The sequence below is a fragment of the Haematobia irritans genome, chromosome 2, assembly GCF_050003625.1.
Source record: "Haematobia irritans isolate KBUSLIRL chromosome 2, ASM5000362v1, whole genome shotgun sequence".
NCBI lineage: Eukaryota > Metazoa > Arthropoda > Insecta > Diptera > Muscidae > Haematobia > Haematobia irritans.
The window spans coordinates 46,190,019-46,216,636 of NC_134398.1; the positions used below are offsets into that span (position 1 = coordinate 46,190,019).

Sequence of the window (26,618 nt, forward strand, 5' to 3'; positions counted from 1 at the left end):
TATGAAATTTCATCCGGATCGGATGAATTTTGCTCCTCCAAGGGGCTCCGGAGGTCAAATCTGGGGATCGGTTTATATGGGGGCTATATATAATTATGAACCGATATGGACCAAGTTTTCCATAGACTTACACCACGTACCAAATTTCAACCGTATCGGACGAAGTTTGCTTCTCTAAGAGGCTCCGCAAATCCAATCTGGGGGTCGATTTATATGGGGGCTATACGTAAAAGTGGTCCAATGTGGCCCAGTTGCAATACCATCCGACCTACATCTACTACTTATGCCAAGTTTCAAGTTGATAGCTTGTTTCGTTCGGAAGTTAGCGTGATTTCAACAGACGGACGGACATGCTTAGATCGACTCAGAATTTCACCACGACCCATATTATATATTTTATGGTGTCTTAGAACAATATTTAGATGTGTTACAAACGGAATGACAAAAAACTGGCAAAGCATGACGAACCCGCGACAAAAAATTAAGAAAGTTGGATATTTGGTGGCACAAACTTATCATCGCTTGATATGTTTGCCACTAAAATTGCAATAATACTCTTAAACAAAATATTAATCTCTTTTTTTAACTTTTACTCAAATCAATCGTTAAGAGTAGGATATTAAAACATTTTATCTTGTTTTCAGATCAAATGATGTCAAACGGTATGAAATGCCAACGGTTATGCAACGCAATGAAGAAGAGGACGCAGCTTTAATTGAGATATGCTGCCCCCATTATGCTCCGATCAATCTTATGGGAAATACATTGTGTCGACCTTATTGTCAGTCTTGCAGCAATGGGAAATGTGTGGCGCCTGATGTATGCGAATGTCACGATGGTTTTGTACAAAACGATGGTAAACAATGTGTATTCACCTGTCCGATATCATGCCTAAATGGCCGTTGTAATCTCTTAACTGGTGCCTGTCTCTGCAATCCGGGATATACTTTGGATGAAACTGGAAAGTATTGCCGGCCTGTTTGTCGTGCAGGTTGTGGTCACAATCCATTGCACAATTGTACAGCTCCCGATGTTTGTGGTTGCATCAGTGGTTTCTCATTGACCGACAATGATTGTCAGCCCATTGTTAAAAGTTCATGGATTAGGAGGCATTGAGTGGCTACTTCGCGCTATGGTTCTGTCTTGTTAGATACAACAGTAGCAAATAACATAAAGGCTTTGTAATTATGATGAAAATAAATTAAATAAATACAAATTGAATAGATAATTCTCGGAAAAAAAGTATAGATTTAAGCCCAAAATACATATTGCAACCATCTTTAGATTGCTAAACTTTCTAAACCACTAACAGCTGAAAGATTTATTGCAGTGTTAGATAATTTTATTGTTTAAAACCTTACAAAAACAGTACAATCTATTGCAATCAATAATAAAGTTATTTGTGATTGAATCCAAGCGTAATAGTGTGACTGTCTTATATTTGGCTGGAAAACTAAAAATGGTGATTGCTGGAGCCCTGCAAAATTTAAATGTGAATACATCTTTTATTTCTTATACCATTGCTCGTTACCATGATATTGTCAGTGTTGCATCCAAAGTTGCCACAGTTGGGGGAAGTTTACCAAAAATGGTAGATTTTTTACTGTTTTATAGATTGGCAGAATATTTCGTATATTTGCTATATATTGCAAATATTCTTCGCCAAGTAAGAGCTACATCACTTTAACTCTATAGAATTGAAAAAAAATTTGACACAAAATTTTTCTGTTGAATAGAAAAAAAATTGTCAAAAAATTTCCTTTAGAATTTTTTTTTTGATAAAATTCTCAATAGAAATAAAATTTAAAAAAAATAACATTTTGACCAAATTTGCTATAGGAATTAAATCTTTCCAAAATTTTCTACAGAAATAAAATTTTGACAAATTTTTCTATAGAAATATGTAGCGGATGTATATAGTATTAACTAAACCTTATAATTTATTTGCCTTATTTACATTTACTTGAAATTCATTGCCTAATACGATTATTTAGATTACTTGAAATACATTGCCATACATGAATTATACTGTTTTTCGTTAACCGGTTATATCATATTGTACATCACTATAGAACATTCAAATCAACTCAATTTTGCTTTCGTTACTTTAATCTCTTTTTCTCATATATGTTGTACTCTTTACTCTCATTGCACCATAAAATATGTAAAGCTGTTTTCGTTGAGTCGTTGAGTTGTGCTTTTAACGAAACTCTTTCTGTATTGATCTCAAAAGCTCTCAGTTGGAGAGTATAAAAGGCGTAGCACCGACGCAGACAGCTCATTCTTGTTTTGCAGGTCGGTTGAGATAGAAGGAGCTCCAACAGTGGAATAACAACGCAGACTACTTAATCGTTACTACACGTTGGTGTCTGTGTGTTACTCACTGGTGGTTGTAAACAACAATGAGTAGTTGTAGCCAGACAATGAGCGCCTCTCCTCTTGTTGTTCCCAATATTTCAGTCGAAACTGTGTAGTCATTTCATATTCATTCTTGTTTTGCAGTTATTATTGTTTTGCGGGGAAATTACCTACATTTTATTAATAAAATAAGCTATACCAAAATTCAAGAATCAAAGGAGTTTTCTATTATAAAAGGAAGGCCCACTACAATTGGCGCCCAACGTGGGGCCGATACAAGCGCCCGTGGATTTTTTTATTGTCAGTCAATATACCGATTGTGGTCGCGCATAAATACAGGTAAAGGTATACCCATTCCGGAGAGGAACTAGGTGCGAATTTCCAGTTCAATATACCGTTTGAGGTACAGGCCGTATACACGCATAATTATTTCCCTTTCTGGAGACAGACTGTTTTGTTTTCGATAAAAGTGGCTGAAACAAACGATCAATTTGAAGACGCTGTGGCATATTTTCCAAGTAGTAACGAGGGTCAGAATAGTTGTATTGGCAACATACGTAGAAGTGAACGCATTGCGAAAAAGGGAAACATGGTCTCGTTAACTACAGAACAATTTAAGCAGTTGCTTGAGTGTGTTAATCATTCACAAACTCGTATTGGTTCTTTTAGCAACTGCACTGCACGCTTTAATGGTGAACGTAATCCATCGAAGGTGGAAGAATTTATTTCTGCCATTTCTACGTTTAAGGTGGTTGAGAATATTAGCGATGAGAATGCGGTTAATGGTATGCCTATGCTGTTGGAAGGAGATGCATCGGAGTGGTGGCGTGGTGTAAAAACTAGTTCGTTGAAATTTGATGACGTCATTACCATGCTCAGAGAGGCATTTTCTCCGCCAAAGCCAGCATGGAGAATATACTCGGAATTGTTTGAAATAAAACAACAAATGAACGAACCTACAGACTCATTTGTTCGAAAGAAGAGAGTTTTGTTCTCCGCATTGCCGAATTCGCCGAATGAAGCCGACCAGATAGACATGATATTTGGTTTACTACATGCACAAGTGAGAGAACGAATTTTTCGCCATAAAATCGAAACGTTTAATGATTTGCTTGCCGACGCAAGAGAGGCAGAGCATGTTTTGCACGAACGAAAATCAGCCGATTCTAAAAATGAGCTTGCTAATAAAGTTGTTTTGCGATGCACTTTTTGTCGTAAAAAGGGACATGTGGAAGAGGAATGCTTTAAGAAAAAGGAAGCTATGGCAAAGCAAAAGCCAACTACAGCTGAACCTCTTGTAATAAAGCCTAAATATGCATGCTATGGTTGCGGCGCGCCAGGTGTTGTGCGTGCAAAATGTCCAAACTGTAGCAAAGAACGAAGTGGTGGTACCCCAATGAACGTTGCTTTCAATGCACTTGGATTGTGTACGGGACGGGACATACCAATGGTCAATGTTGAAATGTTTGGTGTTCCGGGACAAGTATACTTTGATTGTGGCTCAAAGACCAGTATTGCCAGCGCAAATTTAAGAAGAATTATGGAATTCAAGGGTTGTGAATTTGACAAGGTTAGATGTCATGCTACACTAGCAGACGGTTCATCGAACATACGAGATTTTTTGACAACCACTTGCAAAATTGTTATTGGCCATCGCTGTTTGTCTATAAAATTTTTGGTGTTCCCAGATGGAGAAAATTCTATGACATTGCTTGGGTCCGATTTCATGGAAGAAGCTGAAATTGTTTTGAGTATGGGACAAAGATCGTGGCATTTTGAAAATTGCCCCGAACAAGTATTTTATTTCGCTGAAGAATGGCCACTTGGAACGAATTTGTTGGAAACAATTGGCGTGGTGAATAAACGACCAGAACCGCCAAAGACAAAGGCAGCACATAAGCAAGACGCAAGCATATTCAAGACTCCTACGCGACCCAGTAAAGTTCATGTTGCCGATTTTGAAGCCTCAGGTCCAGAATATGTGATTAATGCCGATTATTCACCACACTCAATTCAATCAATTTTTAGAGATTCCATTCCAGTGGATATGACTACTCCAGAAAGAAAAAGAAATAGCGACTTGTTTCCTGGTGTCACATATAACGCTCAAAATGCCGAAGAAGACGAACCCATGTTTATGCCATTGAACATTTACCATACACAAATTTTGAAATCAAACGATGCCGACAATTTGAACGAAGAAGAAAAGCAACAGTTAGACCAACTTCTTGTTAGCCACGATATCGTGTTTGGACGATCAGAAAAACCAACACCATATGCTGTACATCGAATTAACACTGGTGACCATGAACCAATTTTTTCACCTCCTTATCGCCTTTCATTTGCAAAATCACGTGAGCTGAAACTTGAAATCGAGACTATGCTGGAGAACGATATAATCGAAGAGTGTGAATCGGCATGGGCTTCACCAGTCGTTATGGTCCCTAAGAAGGATGGGTCCATTCGTGTTTGCGTGGATTATCGTAAGTTAAATTCTATCACGGTTCCAGATAGACACCCCTTACCACGCATGGATGACTTGTTACACGGCGCAAAAAGCTCAAGATATATGACAACTTTAGATCTACAAAGTGGATACTACCAGGTGGAAGTAGCGGCCGAAGATCGAGATAAAACATGTTTGATTACACCGTTTGGGACATTTCGTTTCAAGAGGATGCCCTTTGGGTTAAGGAACGCCCCCGCTACATTCCAGAGGCTCATTAATCGCTTTAAATCTGGCATCCCAGAAGTATGTATTTTAGCCTACCTGGATGATATAATTATATGCTCTGCGACGTTTCAACAACATTTGGAAGACTTAAACCGTGTCCTAGAGAGGTTAATCATGTTTGAATTGCGGCTAAATAATCAAAAATGTCGTTTTTGTTGCCCCAAGGTAAAGTTCCTTGGACATGTTCTAACACCGGCAGGAATAGCCGTAGATGATTCTAAAGTGCAGGCAATACTAGACCGAAAGCCGCCTATGAATCTAAAGCAATTAATATCATTTATACAGACTTGTTCATGGTATCGACGATTTGTGGAAAACTATGCGGAGATAGCACGTCCTTTAACAAATCTCACGAAGAAGAATTCTACATGGAAATGGACAGAGGTGGAACAAAATGCATTTAATAAGTTGAAGACAGCCTTAAGTAGTCCTCCAATTTTAAGGCAGGCGATGGATGATACGCCATTTCTTATTCACACAGACGCGAGTGCATACGCAATGGGAGCAGTTCTGCTCCAGGGGGAGGGTCCGCAGCAACACCCCATCGAATATGCCAGCCGCCTGTTAAGCAATGCCGAACGAAATTATTCGACTACAGAGCGGGAAGCTTTGGCCATAGTGTGGGCGTGTGATAAGTTTCGCGGATACATTGAAGGAGCTGAGGTGAAATTGTTAACTGACCATCAACCGCTTAAATGGTTATTATCCTTGAGATCGCCAACCGGGAGACTCGCCCGATGGGGTTTGCAATTACAGCACTTAAATTTTTCTGTTGAGTATCTTCCCGGTAAATCTAATGCAATAGCTGACATGTTGTCCCGACCTCCATGTGAAGGCAAGGAACATATTGATGAAGAGAATTGCATTTGTGCTTTTCACGTAGACATACCCCATAAGAATCCGTCTGAAATACGAGAGGAACAGGTAAAAGATAAGTACCTTAAAGAAATAATAATGTCGATGGAGAATCAAGATGAAAATTCACTAAAATGGATTGGTAGGAATTATGTCTTGAATGATGGCATTTTATATTGCTATGCAAACGACGATTCGCAGGATGCACAATTAGTGGTGCCGTCCCATGAACGAGCCGATATACTTAGAACATATCACGATGAAAGCACAGCCGGTCACTACGGAACTGAGAGAACCATAGCACGAATATGTAACCGATATTTCTGGCCTGGAATGCGCTCAGAAATCGCCAAATACGTAAGAGGCTGTATCGAGTGTCAGAGGTTCAAATCAAGTAACTTAAAGCCATCAGGATTGTTGCAAACCACTAGCAGCAAACAGCGGTTCGAAATTATATCTGTCGACTTATTTGGTCCACTGCCACCAACAGAAGATGGATATAAATGGATATTTGTGGTTGAAGATGTAGCCAGCCGTTGGGTAGAGTTGTTCAAGATGGTTGAGGCCACGGCTGAGGCTTGTGCAAAGATTCTTATTGACGAAATATTTTTCCGATTTGGTATGCCACGACGCATAAAATCTGACAATGGCGTTCAATTTGTTTCGGCGGTCATGCAGCAAGTAACATACTGTTTGGACATACAACAACAGTTTACACCCGTCTACTACCCCGAGGCAAATCCCGTAGAACGAAAAAAACCGAGACCTGAAGTGTCAACTGGCCATAATAGTGCAGAAAAACCATTGCAATTGGAGTAATTGTTTACCCGCCATACGTTTCGCAATGAACTCGTCAAGATGCGCTAGTACTGGTTATACAGCTGCCTATCTGACCTTCGGAAGAGAAATGCGTACCCTTGATGATGTCCAGCATGACTTAAGAACCATCGTTGAATCCGAAAACTTTGTGCCAGATATATCTAGTTATCTAAAGACCATTGCTAACGTACTGAAAGATGCTAAAGAGATAGAAGCAAAGGCACAAGATAAGAATAAGGTATATGTCGGTCAACACCGACGTGTCCAGCCTAATTTTGAGATCGGTGCAAAGGTTCTTGTTGAGACACATGTATTAAGTAAAGCATCAAAGGGCATATCATCAAAATTCATACCAAAGAGAGACGGTCCTTATATAATCACCCGAAAAATCGGTTCGTCAACATATGAAGTTTCCTCTCCAGAGAATATGGGTATACCACTTGGAACTTACCATGCATCCGCACTGACATTGTATAACGGAACCAATAAAGAAGCTACTCCAGCACCAGTTCACCCTATCAGAAAGCGAGGCAGGCCTAAGAAAGTCCAATAAGAAGGATGTTGACGTACTTCTCGGGACGAGTCAAGCACGTCAAAGGGGGAGAATGTAGCGGATGTATATAGTATTAACTAAACCTTATAATTTATTTGCCTTATTTACATTTACTTGAAATTCATTGCCTAATACGATTATTTAGATTACTTGAAATACATTGCCATACATGAATTATACTGTTTTTCGTTAACCGGTTATATCATATTGTACATCACTATAGAACATTCAAATCAACTCAATTTTGCTTTCGTTACTTTAATCTCTTTTTCTCATATATGTTGTACTCTTTACTCTCATTGCACCATAAAATATGTAAAGCTGTTTTCGTTGAGTCGTTGAGTTGTGCTTTTAACGAAACTCTTTCTGTATTGATCTCAAAAGCTCTCAGTTGGAGAGTATAAAAGGCGTAGCACCGACGCAGACAGCTCATTCTTGTTTTGCAGGTCGGTTGAGATAGAAGGAGCTCCAACAGTGGAATAACAACGCAGACTACTTAATCGTTACTACACGTTGGTGTCTGTGTGTTACTCACTGGTGGTTGTAAACAACAATGAGTAGTTGTAGCCAGACAATGAGCGCCTCTCCTCTTGTTGTTCCCAATATTTCAGTCGAAACTGTGTAGTCATTTCATATTCATTCTTGTTTTGCAGTTATTATTGTTTTGCGGGGAAATTACCTACATTTTATTAATAAAATAAGCTATACCAAAATTCAAGAATCAAAGGAGTTTTCTATTATAAAAGGAAGGCCCACTACAAATATAATTTTGACAAAATTTTCTATAGAAATAATATATTGATAAAATTTTGACAAATCTTTCAAGAGAAATAAAAAATTGTCAAAATTTTCTACAAAAATTAACCAAAATTGGAAAAATGTTTCTATACACCTAAAATGTGGACAAAATTTTCTATTAAAACAAAATGAAGACAACATTTTGTATAGAACAAAAAATTGACAAAATTTCTATAGAAATAAAATTTTGACATATTTTTGTACAAAATTTGTACAAAATTTTCTATAGAAATAAAATTTTGACAGGTTTTTCTAAAGATATAAATTTTGACAGAATTTTCTTCAGAAATAAAATTTTGACACACTTTTCTATAGAAATTAATGTTTGAAAAACTTTCCCCATAGGAATTACGTTTTGAAAATATTTCCTATAGGAGTGAAGTTTTGAAAAAAATCCTATAAAAAAAAAATTTTGAAAAATGTTCTATAGCAATAAAATTTTGACAACATTTTCTATAGAAATAAAATTTTTAGAAATTTTTCTACAGAAATAAAATTTTGTGAAAATTTTCTATAGAAATAAAATTTTGACAACATTTTCTATTGAAATAAAATTTGGACTAAATATTCCATAGAAATACAATTTTGACAAAACATTCTATAGAAATAAAATTTTGACAACATTTTCTATAGGAATAAAATTTTAAAAGAGTTTTCTCTAGAAAAAGAATTTTCTATAGAAATGAATTTTTGATAAAATTTTCTATAAAAGCAAAATAATTACAAAATTCTCTATAGAAATAAAATTTTGACACTTTATTTGTATAGAAAATTGATACAAATAAAGTTTTTATAAAATTTTCTATAAAAAAAAAGTTGTGACAAAATTTTCTATAGAAATAAAATATTGACAAAAATTTCTAGAAAAATAAAATAATTACAGAATTCTCTATAGAAATAAAATTTTGACAAAAATAAAATTTTGTCAAAAATAAAATTTTGACAAAAATAAAATTTGACAAAGGTTTCTATAGAAATAAAATTTTGACGTAGTGGTAAAAAACTTGTTCGTGAGCTGAACATATTGCGAGGCTTAGACTAATGCACACAAAAGTTAGTCTGGAAAGCGGTAGTGAGTTGCTTCAATTGCACGAACATGGCCTACACGCAAAAAAATAATTCTTTCCTCCCAAACGAAATTTTAGACAAACAAAGTTCGTTTCTCATTTGCTTTTCGCTGTAAGGAAGTGTATTTGGAAGAAAAGTATATACTTTTAGTGATAAACGTTTATTCTTTTCCAGGGTGTAAAAACAATTTCATAAAGACTAACTCAAAAAACGTTGTTTTCTTGCTAATTGCATTTTCCCTCACATCTTTCTCACAATCACGAGGTTTTTTAGTTCTTAACACCTTTTCCTGTAATACCAACAATGTAGAAGAAATTATACAATTTTATAAATTTTTAAATTTTTTTTACCTTTCGCCTGGACGGAGAATCGAACCGCGGACCATGCACTTTGTAAGCCAACACACTAACCACTGAGCTATGTACCTGTTATGGTCATCAATAGATAATTGTCCATATAAGTTATATTTATATAGCATAGCTTGCGGCGCCCACGAACCGAATAAACAAAGTTTATTTAACAGAAATAAACACTTAGTTTGCCACGGTGGAGCAGTGGTTGCTACGTCCGACTTGCATGCCAAGGGTCGTGGGTTCGATCCCTGCTTCGACCAAAGTTTTTTTTGTTTTTTTTTTTTACATATATTCCAGATATGTTCAGAAGATTCCGAAAAAATGTTCAACATTACATTGTAGTATATTAAATTTTGAACTGTAAAATGTGTCTTATTAAAGACCTAAAGTCAGAAAAGAACAATGTTTGATATAAACGAAATGGACTGTGTTGTTGTTTCAAAAATAACTTTCTTTATTGAAAAAATAAAAATTTTGTAACAAACGAATTTTTTTGGTAATAAAAGTTTAAAATTTTCGAAGCAATTCAAAAAACTCCAACAAAAGAAAAACGTTTTCGGTACACGTTTTCCAAACGTTTTTTTTTTGCGTGTATTACTGAATTTGGTTTTCTCCGGTGAAAAGCAATTTCAAATTGAGAAGTTTATGAACATATAAATTTATCTGATTTGCTTGCCAAAGAGGTCACAGCTGAAAATGTTCACCTTTATTTGGTAATCTGAACTCGCCTCCCGCCAGTATTTATCTATCGTGTATCAAAATAAATGCCTAATATTATCGGGAAAATGTCCTAAAAAAAGTATTGAAACCCTGGCCAGACAAACATTTCACAGATCATGCTAACAGGATTCCGGACAATCGCACTCAGAGCGTGTCCACCAAGAATGACTTAAAATAGAGGTACCTCGCTTCTTTTCTACCGCACAATGGCCAGCAAAATCTCCGGATCTCAATACGTTGGACTTTTGAGCCTTGAGCATTTTAGAGAGTAGGTTAGGTAAGGTTATGGAGTATGACACCAATCCGTGCAAACCGGATATAGTATCCACTTGGGCCATATTGGTCCATTGTGGTTCCTCAAACTCTCTTTATCGTCCTCTTCATTCCGTCCGGGTTAATCCCATCATATCGTTCTCATAAAAGCGATCGAAGTCGGCTATAAAAACGAAGTCTATTGTCATTGAGCAAAACATAAAATTGGCCAGCACTCATTGAGGGAGGATGAGGATGACTCATTGAGAGAGGAGATCCACATCTGAGTTTCCACAATGGACTGAATAGTTTAAGTGAGTGGCTGTCACTATACCTAACCTAACATAGTAAAACAGAACGATTTTCTATACATCTCTTAAAAGATTGTTATGAGGCTATTGCATCCTTGATTTATTTATATATATAAAGACATTGTTATTTATTTATATGTCGACATCGTTATTTGTTTTTTGAGTGTAGGATTGCATTATCATATGTTTGAATATAAAACAAATAAGATGCATTAATTTTGCATTCGCTTTTTTATCAAATGGAATATTTCAACAGATATATAAGCCATAGTCTATAGAAGATAACAAAACGTGTCAATGAATAATATTTCTAATTTCAAGTAAAAGTGCTTTGGTATCTATTGCAACAATAAAATTTTTTCAGTACAAGAGTTTGTTTCCTGATCACGCACGATGCAATTTCTTTTGAATACTATCCATCATTTGAAATATATCGGTCATTATTTAATATGGGGATTAATATTTTGTGTAATGATTGAAGGAACTATACGTAGAATCAACATGCAAGATGACTACAATGATGGGTTAAATCGATTATACGATGAATGGAGTGGAGAGGATATACCTTGGTATGACAATGATACGAATTCTCTACAGTCAGTGAGATATAAGAGAGAAAGTTATGATGATCAACCTATGCCAACCATTTGTGAACCGAATGGAACTATGATTATATATGCACCGTAAGTATTTTTTATGTTTAATTAATTAGTAATTCATCATTGTAATATGGCCAGGAATTTCGCCAATAGAGACAATATCTCAAGTTCTGAATTTATAAAGAAAAATCATCTGCTTGAGTAATAGTGAGTAATAGTTTACTTACGCACACTAACGACTGAAAAATCTTACTCGCGCACGATATTTTTTGGTAGGACTCACGCACACTCACGAAAAGAAAATTTGTACTCACGCACACTCACGCACGAAAACGTCGTGACTCACGAATAATACCGTGACTCACGAAAAATATCGTGACTCACGAAAACTATCTTGACTCACGAATAATTTTATGATTAACTTACCTTACCGAAGTGTCTGAAAACATGAGCACTATTAAAATCGAGAGTATTATTAAACTCTTAACATCCCATGTGTCACTAGAATTGTAATTGAATTTAACTCTTAATCGTAATTCGTTACTCACGCACACTCACGAAGATATTATTTTCGTGAATCACGCTCACGCACACTCACGAAGTTGTCATGAGCGTGACTCACGCACGAATCACGAAAATTTTCGTGAGTCACGACAATTTCGTGCCACGTGCACACCTCTAATATGTACGTCTCAGGGTACTGTTGTAGAAGAGATGTGAAATTTCGAACAGAGGACAAAGGGTGAGATGTCCAGCGGCGAGATTTTTTTAACTAATACTGAAATTTAGGTATTGCCCCCACAATGGTAGACTAGAACAAACAAGCCAACAATAATATACCAAAATTGGGAAGAAACTTTACCAAAAAAAAAACTACCAATCAAAAAATCTTATTTTGCAAAATTTTGTTTCTAAAGAAAATTTTGTCAAAATTTTATTTCTTTACATCGAAAGAATTTTCTTCGTAAAAAGAACGAAAAATTTCGTTAAAAGTACGAAATGTGTCATTGTTTTACAACCAAAGAAACTTTTCATTAAAAGTACGAAATATTTCGTTCTTCTTACGAAAAATATTCTTCCAAATTTTTCGTAGTTTGTAAGAAATAACTTCGTACTTTTTATGAAAAAGTTTCATACCTTTTATGAAACAATTTCGTTCTTTTTATGAAATTTTTTCATACTTTTTATGAATTTCTTATGTACATTTAATGAAACAATTTCGTACTTTTTATGAAAAATGTTCGCCTTTTTTGTGAAAAATGTTCGAACTTTTAGAAAAAAAAAATTTAAAGTCCAAAGTGCATTAGGTTGTAGTAACAAGTTTGAAAAATGTCATCATTGCTTTACATCTTAAGTCTTTGAATAATTTTCAGTTTGATTGCCTCATTCTTATTCATAAAATCCTATCACCCAAATGAGAAGTAGCATAGACATGCATTAAAAAATTAAATAGAGGAATACACTCAAGCACATTATCAAAGACAATTTTATGTCGCGAACGGAGGTTTTACAACTTCAATGAAACTTCTTCGTTATTTCAAAGAAAATGTTTCGTCCTTTTTATGAAAAAATTTTAACGCAGAAATTTTCGTAAAATATTCATAAATTCGTACAAACTTCTTCACAAAAGTCATGAAATTTGAAGAAAGTTTCGTTAAAAGTATGAACTTTTTACGAAGAAAAATTAATGTAGAATATTTCGTAGATGTTTCATTTATTCGTAAAATGTTCTTCATAAAATGTACGAAAATGAATGAAAATTTCGTCGTTTTAATGAAGAATTTACGAAGAATGGTTAAAGTAGAATTCTTCGTAAAATTAACGAAGAGAATTCTTTCGGTGTAGAGAATGTCAAAATTTTAGTTATTTACAAATACGAGTATTTGTCAAAATTATATCTTTATAGCAAATTTTGTCAACATTTTATTTCAATAGCAAATTTTGTCAACATTTTATTTCGTTGGACATATTTGTCAAAATTTTATTTCTATGGAAAATTTTGTCAAAATTTTATTTCTATAGAAAATTTTTTCAATATTCATTTTGTCAAAATTTTACTTCTCTAGAAAATGTCAAAATGTTAGTTGTTTAGAAATATTTGACAAAATTTTATTTCTATAGCAAATTTTGTAAAAATTCAAAGCATGGTTTTAAATCAAAAACAACAATAATGATGGAAGAATAAACCAACACTACCAAAACAAAATAAAAAAAAAATATTTCTATAGAAAATTTTGCCAAATTGTATTTCTGTGGAAAATTTTGTCAAAAGTTTATTCAATTTGTGAAAAGTTTATTCAATTTTGCCAAAATTTTATATGTATGGAAAAATTTGTCAAAATTGTATTTCCATTTAAAATTTTGTCTAAATTTTATTTCTATAGAACATTTTGTCAAAATGTTATTTCTTTAGAAAACGTCAAAATTTTAGTTGTTTAGAAACATTTGTCAATATTTTATTTCTTTAGCAAATTTTGTCAAAATTTTAATTATGTAGAAAATTTTGTCAAAATTGTATTTCTATAGAAAATTTTGTCAAAATTGTATTTCAATAGAAAATTTTATTTCTTTAGAAAATTTTGTCCATATTTTATTTCTATGGACAATTTTCTCCAAATTTTGTTTATATAGACAATTTTGGTACCCATTTTATTTTTACAGAAAAGTTTGTCCCATTTTATTAAATTGTTGTAGAAAATTTTGTCACAAATTTTAATTCTATCAAAAATTTTGTCAAAATTTTATTTCTATAGAAAATGTTGCAAACATTTTATTTCTATAGAACATTTTGTACATATATTATTGCTTTAGAACATTTTGTCAAAATGTTATTTTTATAGAAATTTTTGTCAAAATTTTATAGCTGATGAAAATTGTGTCAAAATTTTATTTTTATAGAAAATTTTGTCAACATTTTATTCGTACAGAAAATTTTGTCAAAATTTTATTTCTATAGAATATTTTGTCAAAATTTTATACCTACAGAAAATTTTGTCAAAATTTTATTTCTATAGATAATTTTTTCAAAATTGTATTCCTACAGAAAATTTTGTCAAAATTTTATTTCTATAGAAAATTTTATTTCTATAGAAAATTTTGTAAAAATTTTATTTTTACAGAAAATTTTGTCAAAATGTTATTTCTACAAAAAATTTTGACAAAATTTTTGTCAAAATTTTATTTATATAGGAAATTTTGTCATCATTTTATTTCCTTAGAAATTTTTGTCAAAATTTTATTTCTATAGGAAATTTTGTCAAAATTTTATTTCTATAGGAAATTTTGTCAAAATTTTATTTCTATAGAAAATTTTATCACAATCTTATTTCTATAGAATATTTTGTCAACATTTTATTTCCAAAGAATATTTTGTCAAAATTTTATTTCTATCGAAAATGTTGTCAAAATTTTATTTCTATAGGAAATTTTGTCATCATTTTATATCCTTAGAAATTTTTGTCAAAATTCTATTTCTATAGAAAATTTTGTCAAAATTTTATTTCTATAGAAAATTTTGTCAAAATTTTATTTCTATAGAAAATTTTGTCAAAATTTTATTTCTATAGAAAATTTTGTCAAAATTTTATTTCTATAGAAAATTTTGTCAAAATTTTATTTCTATAGGAAATTTTGTAATCATTTTATTTCCTTAGAAATTTTTGTCAAAATTTTATTTCTGTGGAAAATTTTGTCAAAAGTTTATTCAATTTGTGAAAAGTTTATTCAATTTTGCCAAAATTTTATTTCCATTGAAAATTTTGTCTAAATTTTATTCCTATAGAAAATTTTGTCAAAATTTTATTTCTATAAAACATTTTGTCAAAATGTTATTTCTTTAGAAAATGTCAAAATTTTAGTTGTTTAGAAATATTTGTCAATGTTTTATTTCTTTAGCAAATTTTGTCAAAATTTTATTTCCATAGAAAATTTTGTCGAAATTTTATTTCTTTAAAAACTTTGTCCATATTTTATTTCTATAAAAAATTTTCTCCAAATTTAGTTTATATAGAAAATTTTGTCCACATTTTATTTTTATAGAAAAGTTTGTCCAATTTTATTAAATTGTTGTAGAAAATTTTGTCACAAATTTTAATTCTATCAAAAATTTTGTCAAAATTTTATTTCTATAGAAAATGTTGTAAACATTTTATTTCTATAGAACATTTTGTAAAAATATTATTTCTTTAGAACATTTTGTCAAAATTTTATTTTTATAGAAAATTTGGTCAAAATATTATTTCCATAGAATTTTTTGTCAAAATCTTATAGCTGGTGAAAATTGTGTCAAAATTTTATTTCTATCGATAATTTTGTCATAATTTTATTCCTACAGAAAATTTTGTCAAAATTTTATTTGTATAGAAAATTTTGTCAAAATTTTATTTCTATAGGAAATTTTGTCAAAATTTAATTTCTATAAAAAATTTTGTCAAAATTTTATAGCTATAGAAAATTTTGTCAAAATTTTATTTCTATAAGGAATGGTCAAAATGTTAATTCGATAATAAAATGATCAAAATTAGAGTTCTGAATTAAATTTTTTGAAAATTTTATTTCTATAGAAAATATATACCTATTAATTGGAGAGAAACATTTTGCAAAATGTACCAAAACATCTAGAATTCTACTAATCAGTAAAAAATCTACCATTTTTGTTAGAATTCTACCAACTTTGGCAACCGCGCTCACGAGCGTTTGTATGCATGGTGGATGAAGACGCCGAGTCGCGCCGCCAATTATGATTTTTTGTATTTTTTCCTATTTCAGGCCAAAAAATTTAATCTTCCATCCAAACCAATTGAATACTAAGGTTCTATATTAATTTCACAAAAATCATTCACAATATACGTCAATAAATTTAATTTTGGTATTGTTTGTACAATTAGTATTATTGTGATTTGGTTACCAATAGTGTAGTATTTTAAAGTTGAATTACACGCAGAGAAGGAATATGATTATCTCAAACATGTTTCAAGAGCAAAATGTTATTTTTGTATGGTGACCATGTAACATGTTTGTCACTAAAATGTTATTTTCTCGTCAAATATAACCTGCTTGCCGGAAACAGATACATGATTTCCGTGAAAATAACATGGTTGCGAAAACCATGTTACATGGTCACCACCCAAAAATAACATTTTGCTCTTAAAACATGTTTGAGGTGATCATATTCTTTCTCTGGGTGTACCAACTCGCCGTCGGTTAAATGTGTAGACTTCACTCTCTGGTCACGAAACATGAAGGAGTCCAACTCGAAGTTAAGCAAAGGCAAAATTGAGTGTCAGCAGCCTTTAGAAAAAGTGCGACAGCTTTTTTCTGGTTACGAACCACGACAGTGGTTCCGAAGTGGAAATCCTATTCCGGAGGAAGCCGGATTAATTTCTAGCCGGTATTATCGATTGCGTTGGAGTACGTTGATAACTAAAAACATTTTATACTTCAGTATTTTGTAAGCTTTCCCAATGTGGGCAAAAGTCAGACCCTCAAAGTTGAATTCTGCCTAAGCCCCTGGTGTTTTTCCATTTAGTCGTCTGCTTTAAAGTGGTTCATTAACCTCTTTAAAATTTTCTTCCCTAGGACTGCTACAGTTTCCAAATTCGAATGGGTTGAACGTATTACTAATGATCCATCAAATAAAGTCACGGCCATAAGGGTCTGTTGCACTGGCTATAAACGAGTCACTTATAATAAAAAATCATCTTGTAATCCTGCATGCGAGAGATGTCGAAATGGAAGGTGTGTGGCGCCCAACGTATGCGAATGTTACGATGGGTTTGTCAAAAACGATGATGGCGATTGTGTATTCGCCTGCCCTATTCAATGTCTCAATGGAAGATGTCACTGGTACACTTGTAAATGTAATAATGGCTATAAACTGCATAAGTCCGGTCAATATTGTCAGCCCATATGCAATGACTATTGCTATGATGATCCTTTACGTAATTGCACAGCTCCTGGACACTGTGGTTGTATTCGTGGATTTGAGATGATTGACGGAGAATGTGAACCTAAATGTGAGCCAGATTGTGGGCCTGGAGGTGAATGCCAGGCTTTTGATTCGATCAGTAAATGTGTTTGTTATCCGGGCTATCGTTTGAAGGAGGGAACATGTCAAAATGATTGCTTCCTGTGAGTATTGAGAAAGTGGATTTATAATTTAAATTTAAATTTTTTGCATTCGTTTCAATTTTGCAGAGCCTGTAAGAATGGTGTATGCCAAAATGGAAATAGATGTATATGTAATCCTGGCTACGTTTATGATTCCCATACAAGAAATTGTATATATCCAGGGCAATCTTACGAATCTGGACCGCGAAGATTATCGGGAAAATAAATTTGGAAAAATGAAATTTAAAAAGGGATTGGTCTAAATATCAAAGGTGAATTTTATAATTAGACTAATAAAAGTAAAAAAAAACTATCACTATTACCCCCATTTTCATAAAGCTCCGTTAGTGTTCCGTTAAGTAACCAACTTTTAAACCGTATTATAGACGAAGCTGTCATCTTGACTTTATATTCCATAGACCAGTTAGGAACTTAACTGACGAAAATTTTTCAGTTAAAATTAACCGGAAAGAAGATATTTGCAATTTAATTTCCGTTAACTGGGAGTTAAAGCCTAACGAAGCTACATGAAAATGGCCGTTAGTATACTAATTATAACAGGAAAGGATCGTGTTCATCCACACGATGTCATATCTTACTCCGGGGACATTGGTTAAAATTTGAGGGCTAATTTTTCTAATATATACAACGAGCTCTGTGTGGGTGTGCTCGGAGGTCTCGGCTATGTTTGGATAAGATTCGGCACATGCGAAATTCGTAGAGAAGGCCCATCCGGAAGAATGTGGTCCCACTGAGTAAATTCAAAAGGTGTGATTTAATTTGGTCAAGTCAAAACTGATTTATAGAAATGCCAGTCCATGTTGCCGCAGTTAGTAGATTTCTATCAAAAATGGTAGATTTTTTATTGTTTGGTAACACAGTAAAACAACTAAGAGTACTTCATTTTTATACCCTAAACCACATAGTGGTCAGGGTATAATAAGTTTGATCGGCCAAAAATGTGCTTACCAGAAATATTGATTTTAGACCCCATAAAATATATACCGATCGACTCAGAATCACCTCGTGAGTCGATCTAGCGCTTGGTGTCCGTCCGTCCGTCTGTCCATGTATTTGTTATTCACAGGATTCCGGTCGCAATTATTAACAGATTTGGATGAAATTTGGTACAGGGTGTTTTTTGGGCACAAGGACAAACGAAATCGGATCAAATTTAGATATAGCTCCCATATATATGTATCGCCCGATTTCGACAAATGGAGTCACGTTGCGCTTTTTTACAAACCGATCGTCATCAAATTTTGCGCATAGTAAACTTTTTCACCACCCTTTAAGTTTGCAAAATTTCATCGAAATCGGTTCAGATTTACATATAGCTCCCATATATATGTATCGCCCGATTTTGCCAAATTTGGCCGTAAAACCCTTATTTATCAACCGATAGTACTCAAAGTTGGCTAAATGTAATCTTCTATACTTCTAACTGTATGTGCGCAATTTCATCGAAATCGGTTCAGATTTAGATATAGCTCCCTATATATGTATCGCCCGATTTGGTTAAATTTGGCCGTAAAACCCTTATTTATCAACCTATCTTACTCATAGGTGGCTAAATGTAATCTTCTATAGCTCTAACTGTGTGTGCGAAATTTCATCGAAATCGGTTCAGATTTAGATATAGCTCACATATATATGTAACGCCCGATTTTGCCAAATTTCGGTTCAAAATTGCGGAGTTGACAGCTAAAACAAAATTCCATACCCCGAGGTGACCAACTTTCAGCGCCTACAGGTCAGCCCGTGGACCCACTAGGGACCGACAAATTTGCAAACTTAGCGGAAAACACCTCAGCTTTCACATACAGAAAATTATGTTGATATCATTTTCCGTTCAAAAGTTGCAGAATTATTTCCCAAAAAAAGCGATTTGGAACCACTGTGGGCCGTATATTCGGCCAGGCCGAATCTTATGTACCCTCCACCATGGATTGAGTAGAAACTTCTACTAAAGACTGTCATCCACAATCGAATTACTTGGGTTGTGGTAATACTTGACGATGACCTTGCCATCTTAAAACTTCTTAACATCGTCCTCTAAATTGTAAGTTAGTCCATATTTGGCTCCGGAGGTCAAATCTGGGGATCGGTTGATATGGGTGCGATTATATATATCGCACCCATATCAACCGATCCCCAATATGGATAAATTTGTTCATGGTTGTTAGAGACCATATACTAACACCACGTACCAAATTTCAACCAGATCGGATGAAATTTGCTCCTCCAAGACGCTCCGGAGGTCAAGTCTGGGGATCGGTTTCTATGGGGGCTATATATAATGTATCCAATATGGATGTTAGAGACCATATACTAACACCACGTAGTTCCTCCAATAGGCTCCGGAGGCTATACGTATACGTGGTCCGATGTGTCCGATTTGCAATACCATCCGACCTACATCAATAACAACTAATTGTGCCAAGTTTCAAGTCGATAGCTTGTTTCGTTCGGAAGTTAGCGTGATTTCCACAGACGGACGGACGGACATAACATAACTAGATCGACTCAGAATGAATGGGGTCTTAGGGCAATATTTTGATGTGTTACAAACGGAATGACAAAGTTAATATACCCCCTTCCTATGGTGGAGGGTATACAAATTGGCATACTTTTCTATAGAAAAAAAATTTTGAAAAAATTTTCCATAAAAATAAAAATTTTATCAAAATTTTCTAAAGAAATACAATTATGACAAAATATTCAATAGAAATAAAATTTTCAGAAAATTTTCTATAGAAATAAAATTTTGAGAAGATTTTCTGTAGAAATAAAATTTTGAGAAATTTTTCTATAGAAATAAAAATTTTACAAAATTTCCTATAGATATAAAAATTTGACAAAATGTACTAAAAAATAAAATTTTGGCGTTATTTTCTATAGAAATAAAATTTTGAGAAAATTTTCTAAAATAATTGGATGTACTTTAAAAGTAATAACTTAGATAGACCTTCCAAAAAATGTTTTGGGTATTGTCCGTAAATGGGAACTCGGTACATAATTTTATGATTTTTGCACAGGCTTCTGCCAGACTTTTGCACAGGCTTCTGACAGACTTCTTTTTAGTAAAGAACTTAAATTTACATGAAATTGGCAGCCAACGTAGAGAGTGCATCATTTTCCCGTATATGTGCGGGAAAGGGATGTTCTCCATGTCCAAAATTTTATCAAATGTTAATGTGGTAAATTTTTTACCACCTTTGCTTTTTCCGATGTATTGGATGGGAAACACTAATTCTTTGTATGTTGTGCTTAATTTTCAGGTATGTTGAGTAGAAGGATACCTTTCCTTGACAAACCATACTTAAAATTCACAAGAAATGTAGAAAATTGTCCAACTACTTGAATACAGAACATTATTAAAAAATTTGGTGGAAAGGGTACACCCTCTCCCCGACATTTTTTAAGATGAACCGTTTTACATATGCATATCCGCCGTATTTGTACCTATAAACGAAAAAGCAAGTAGTCCGAAAGGATTCAAATCTTTTCGAATTTGTTTTCAGCACGAAGGATATGGTTGACTAAGTTAACGCGCAGCGAAGCGGGCAAGGTTACGCTAGTACTCGTAGTATTATAAAATTTGTCCACTTCACCCTTTGTAGCATATACCCCAAAAACACATTTTGCTTCAAGCATATATATTTTCATGATTGGTCCAAACAAAATATTGTTTGTATTCTTAAAACATATTATGTTTCACCTCAGGAATACACTGGTAGAAAAAAAAAATGTAATGAAATTTTCATTGTGTAATCAATTGGTTACTTCCATTATTTTACTTACAGCATACTCTCTAGGTCTCTCTTTCTAAACACATATATGTTTAGAGGCTATTCCTAAATTAATATATGTTTGCATTTAAGCATATTATATTTACAAACATTTTATGTCCCACACATAATATGTTCTAACATACAGTGCACTTGCGGTAACGTGAACACCGCATACCGTGAACACGCTTTTTCTACACTAACTACTCCGTAACGCTGAAAAATAAGAAATATGATGTTAAAGGCAGATTCAAAATGCCAAATACAATTTCAAATACGCACACGGACTTTTTTAAGTGATCTAATTTGGCTTTTGTCGTGAATTTGAATTATTAATTTAAATTGCTTTATAATTCCATACCCACTGATATTTTTCCGATCTCTTTTTCATACCCTACACCATAGGATGGGGGTATATTAACTTTGTCATTCCGTTTGTAACACATCGAAATATTGCACTAAGACCCCATAAAGTATATATATTCTGGGTCGAGGTGAAATTCTGAGTCTGTTGAAATCACGCTAACTTCCGAACGAAACAAGCTATCGACTTGAAACTTGGCACAAGTAGTTGTTATTGATGTAGGTCGGATGGTATTGCAAATGGGCTACATCGGTCCACTTTTACTTATAGCCCCCATATAAACGGACCCCCAAATTTGAATTACAGACCCTCTAAGAGAAGCAAATTCCATCCGATCCGGCTGAAATTTGGTACATGGTGTTAGTATATGGTCACTAACAACCATGCAAAAATTGGTCCACATCGGTCAATAATTATATATAGCCCCCTTCTAAACCGATCCCACGATTTGGCTTTCGGGGTCTCTAAGAGATACAAATTTCATCCGATCTGGCTTAAATTTGGTACATGGTGTAAGTATATGGTCTTTAACAATCACGCAAAAATTGGTCTATATCGGTGCATAATTATATATAGCCCCCATATAAACCGATCCCCAGATTTGGCTTGCGGAGCCTCTAAGAGAAGAAAATTTCATCCTATCCTGCTGAAATTTGGTACATGGTGTTAGTATATGGTCTTTAACATCTATGCAAAATTTGGTCTACATCGGTCACTAATATATATATATATATATATATATATATATATATATATATATATATATATATATATATATATATATATATATATATATAGCCCCCATAAAAACCGATCCCTCGATTTGGCTTGCGGAGCCTCTAAGAGAAGCAAATTTCATCCGATCCGGCTGAAATTTGGTACATGGTGTTAGTATATGGTATCTAATGACCATGTAAAAATTGGTCCATATCGGTGCATAATTATATATAGCCCGATCCCCAGATTTGACTTCCGGTGCCTTTTGGAGAAGCAAAATTCATCCGATCTGGTTGAAATTTGGTACGTGGTAGTAGTATATGATATTTAACAAAAAGTGGTCCGTATCAGTCAATAATCATATATAGGCTCCATATAAACCGATCCCGAGATTTGGTTTTGGAGCCTCTTGGAGGAGCAAATTTCATCCGAGTCAGTTGAAATTTGGTACATCGTGCTAGTATATGGCCGTTAACAACTATGCCTAACTAGGTCCATATCGGTCTATAGTTATATATAGCCCTCAGATAAATCGATCCCCAATCACACAAAAATTGGTCCATATCAAGTTCATAATTGTATATAGCCCCCATATAAGCGATCCCCAATTCTGGCTCGATACGTCCCGTGCAAAAGTCCATATCGATTCGTAATTATTTGTAGACTTACATACCTTTTTGTCTAATATATACCACGTGTGGACTAACTCACAATTTATAAAACGATTTAAGGTACCACGTTTCTACGCAATCCATGCACTGAAAAAACAGTGAACCCTTTTCCATTGCAAAATGAACTAAACTGTAGTAATATTGACCATGATTTAGCCCTTAAGATTTTTTTCAACTTGTCTAGTTTATAATTTTCTTAAATTTTAGTTCATCTATAACATTGTAGTTTAGTTCATTTTTACAACACCATAAGATTTATATACACCTACCAAGTTAAAAAGTCAGTATTATTTTGGTTTACTTGCTTATTTTGTGGGAAACCCGATAATAAAAATCGGTTAACAGTCTCTTTAAAATGTCGACGACTAGACTATTTTTAAATCAATCATTCCACAGTATAGAGAAATGAAATAATTAAAGGAACAACAAACCGTTTTACTATTATGAGAATTTTCATACATTAAAATTAAACTATCTTTAAGCAAAAGTACTTTATTATAAAAACTTATGATGAAAGTTCTTAATACAATGTTTTTTGTGAATAAAAATTATGACCACATGGAAAAGAGAGTAGTTCATTTGAACCCACTGTTTGGACATTTTGACTTATCCTTTTTTTATTCATCGTAGGTAATTGTTTCACATATCTTGCTGGAAAAATGGAAACAATAATGAAAATTGTTAAAAATTAATACCATGTAATGAAATATAATTTTTAATTCTTCATTTTAGCTTGTAACTTACCATATTTGGGGCATTTTATCAAATGGTGTAAGGAATTCAACTTTTCTTTGGAAAACGTATCTCATAAAATTGGTACCTGAAACAATTAGAGAAATAATGAAGTATTCTAAATAAACTCATAAAACTGTGTTGTTATCTATGTGAAGGATATAATAAAATAAATATTCTAGTTGAAAGAAAGCCAACGTTTTAATATAAAACTTACCAATTCTCTATTAAATTGTACGCTGAGGGGAAATATAAAAAGTTGTCCAAATTTATTTGGGTTACTCTGAAATTAAACATTAAATAAAATTATTAAATAACTTTTCAAAAAATCTAATGAAAAAAATAATATTATGCATAAAAAAACCAAATATTCTTGATATTCCTAGACAGTCATCAAAATGACGACACGTAATTTCATTTTCGATTTAAAATGCATTTTAGTCTATTGGGAAATGGTAAATTTAAGTTATACTAATTCGACCGTTTTATGAATTTTTGTTTTATACTACTTAAAACCCAATTGAATAAGAAAATAAATGCAAGTTTGGTTCACTTTTTCGCTCACGATGAAAATTATATCGTCTTGAAATCATCCGTAGTCAAAATGACGAACGTCATGTTAATGTACAAAAAATAAGGATGGCTGTCCAGGGTTAAAAGAAAGTTAAAGAAAACTTACCAATTCACTATTAAATTACAGGCAAAGGAGTACTAAAAATTTGTCCATATTTTAAGTGGTTATTCTGAAATTAAGTATTTATTTTTACATTAAAAATATTACATTAGTTTCCAAAAAAATTAATTAAAGAAATACTAAAATAAGGTATTAAAAACCTGTAATTTTGATGATTAAAAGGTCATAAAAACGTAAATATTCTAGTTGAAAGAAAGCCAATTTTTAAAAGAAAACTTACCAATTCTCTACCTTTTTAAATTTGTTTGAATCCGTCTGGAGTTGCTCTGAAATTAAATATCGCTTTTACAACAAAGAAAAACATTAAACTGGTTTCCAAAAAAAAATAATTAACAAATAATAATATACATAAAAAATATTCTTTTCAAAAGAAAGCCATATTAAAAAAATACTTACCAATTTATGAATAAACTATACGCTGAGATATTACAAAAATTTTCCAAATTCATCTGGAATTGAATATTAATTTTTTACATTGAATAATGAAAATTTCAATACACTTTCAATTTCAACATATTTTACTAAATATTCTTAATAACTTTTTTCTAAACTACCGATAAAATATTAATAACTTTCATTTAAAAGGTTTAATAAACAAACACCAATATATGACTCAAAAATCCAAAATATTCCATGCCTTTATATTCCCTTGTTGCATACCTACTTAACAGATGCAACAGCCCACGCCAACGCCAACTATACAACTGAAGCATGCCAAACAAAACCAAGCAAAGCCAAAACATTCCTACAACAACAAAAACACATGTGCCTTTATTGAAAACAACACCTCATCCAGCCAAAAATCATCAACGAATAACAAACACACACACACAAGCCACTAAATGAACAAAAATAAAAACAACCCCACGCTCATGTATACACAACAAAACTCAAGTAACATCATCTTTACATTAATCACATTCCACTATTCCGATAAAGATCTCTGTACTATGCATTAGTTCATCGCATCTGCTGATAATTTACTCTAAGAATAATATTCGAAAAGGCACACCAGTTTATGAGCGATGAAACGTTTAACTTAAAATTTGCAAAATTTTCATGAAATGTTATCTACCATTTTTGACGAAAATGTCTATAAATTTAATTACATGTGAACTAAAAATATTTCATTGTGTAATTTTTTACCACCAATTATTAACTATAGGAATAGTCAGTAAGAAATTGCTATCCACTTTCAAGTTCATTTTTCGTAAAAAAATATTTTCTCATACAAAAAAATCTTATAGTAAATTGCACTTATTATTTAGAAAATACTTTACATTTCACAAGTAGTTTTATAGCATGACAAACGAATTTTTAACTACCAGTTAAGAAATTTTTTAAGGAAATTTCCATCGTATTTTGTAGGCCATGAACTAAACGATTGCTACTTAGAATTTGTAAAATTTCCTTTCGAGTAGTTAATTTTCGTTCAAGATACGAAAAATGAACTAAAATTCTGGAAAATTCTTGTAATAAATTATTGTAAAAATCTTCTTAATTTTACGAGACACTTTTTTTTCTGTGTGGTGGAGGGTACATAAGATTCGGCCTGGCCGAACTTAAGGCCGTTTATACTTGTTATTATTACTAATAACAAAAATAAAAGGCTATCTCGCTAGAATGTGTAAAACTCCCGAATATCGCTACGTTTTGTTCTGAAATTCGGTGAAGTTCGCTAACGTGAATTCTCTTGGTTTTAATTAGCACACCGCGAGTGCACTGTATTAACATATATGTCCCAAACATGTTATGCTATTTTATGAACATTATAAGCTTGCACTTAAAAATATTGTGTTAAAAAGTTTGAGTTCCAAACATATAATTTTTACACCCAAACAGGGAGCTACGCTGGTGGAATGGTTAGCATGCCCTCAGTAATGCTGGTAACATTTCTGCTTCTCTAAGTGATTTCACTGCAATGTAGAACGCCGTTCGGACTCGCCTATAAAAAGGAGGTCCCTTGTCATTGAGCTTAACATGGAATCGGGCAGCACTCAGTGATAAAAGAGAAGTTCACCAATGTGGTATCACAATGGACTGAATAGTCTAAGTGAGCCTGATACATCGGGCTGCCACCTCTAACCTAACCTAACCTACACCCAAACATATGAAAAACAG

General features: G+C 33.0%; 2 protein-coding genes across 3 annotated transcripts in view; both read left to right on the forward strand.

The window, feature by feature from the left end:
* LOC142224551 (uncharacterized) overlaps window positions 1-1,422 on the forward strand; it is a 50,981-nt gene extending 49,559 nt beyond the window's left edge. The window contains exon 7 of the mRNA XM_075294334.1: window positions 645-1,422. Coding sequence (XP_075150449.1) covers window positions 645-1,116 — 472 coding nt within the window. The 3' untranslated portion in view covers window positions 1,117-1,422. The remainder of the gene's footprint in view (window positions 1-644) is intronic.
* A 9,734-nt stretch (window positions 1,423-11,156) lies between these two features.
* On the forward strand, window positions 11,157-23,995 carry LOC142224170 (fibrillin-1-like). 2 transcript variants are annotated; one of them, XM_075293958.1, is made up of 4 exons: window positions 11,157-11,504; window positions 16,998-17,549; window positions 17,616-17,800; window positions 23,804-23,995. In XM_075293958.1, exons 1-3 carry the CDS (start codon window positions 11,215-11,217, stop codon window positions 17,752-17,754), a joined length of 981 nt encoding a protein of 326 aa, XP_075150073.1. In that variant the 5' UTR covers window positions 11,157-11,214; the 3' UTR covers window positions 17,755-17,800; window positions 23,804-23,995. The 2 variants fall into 2 exon arrangements, with proteins under 2 accessions (XP_075150073.1, XP_075150072.1); XM_075293957.1 differs by lacking the exon at window positions 23,804-23,995 and having other exon boundaries at window positions 17,616-17,841.
* Window positions 23,996-26,618: the final 2,623 nt, after the last annotated feature.

Coding starts and splice junctions, on each gene's coding strand:
- LOC142224170 (XM_075293958.1), top strand. CDS start 11,215: ATGCAATTTCTTTTGAATACTATCCATCATTTGAAATATATCGGTCAT. Junction 11,505..16,997: donor ACTATGATTATATATGCACC/GTAAGTATTTTT, acceptor TTTCTTCCCTAG/GACTGCTACAGTTTCCAAAT. Junction 17,550..17,615: donor TGTCAAAATGATTGCTTCCT/GTGAGTATTGAG, acceptor TCAATTTTGCAG/AGCCTGTAAGAATGGTGTAT.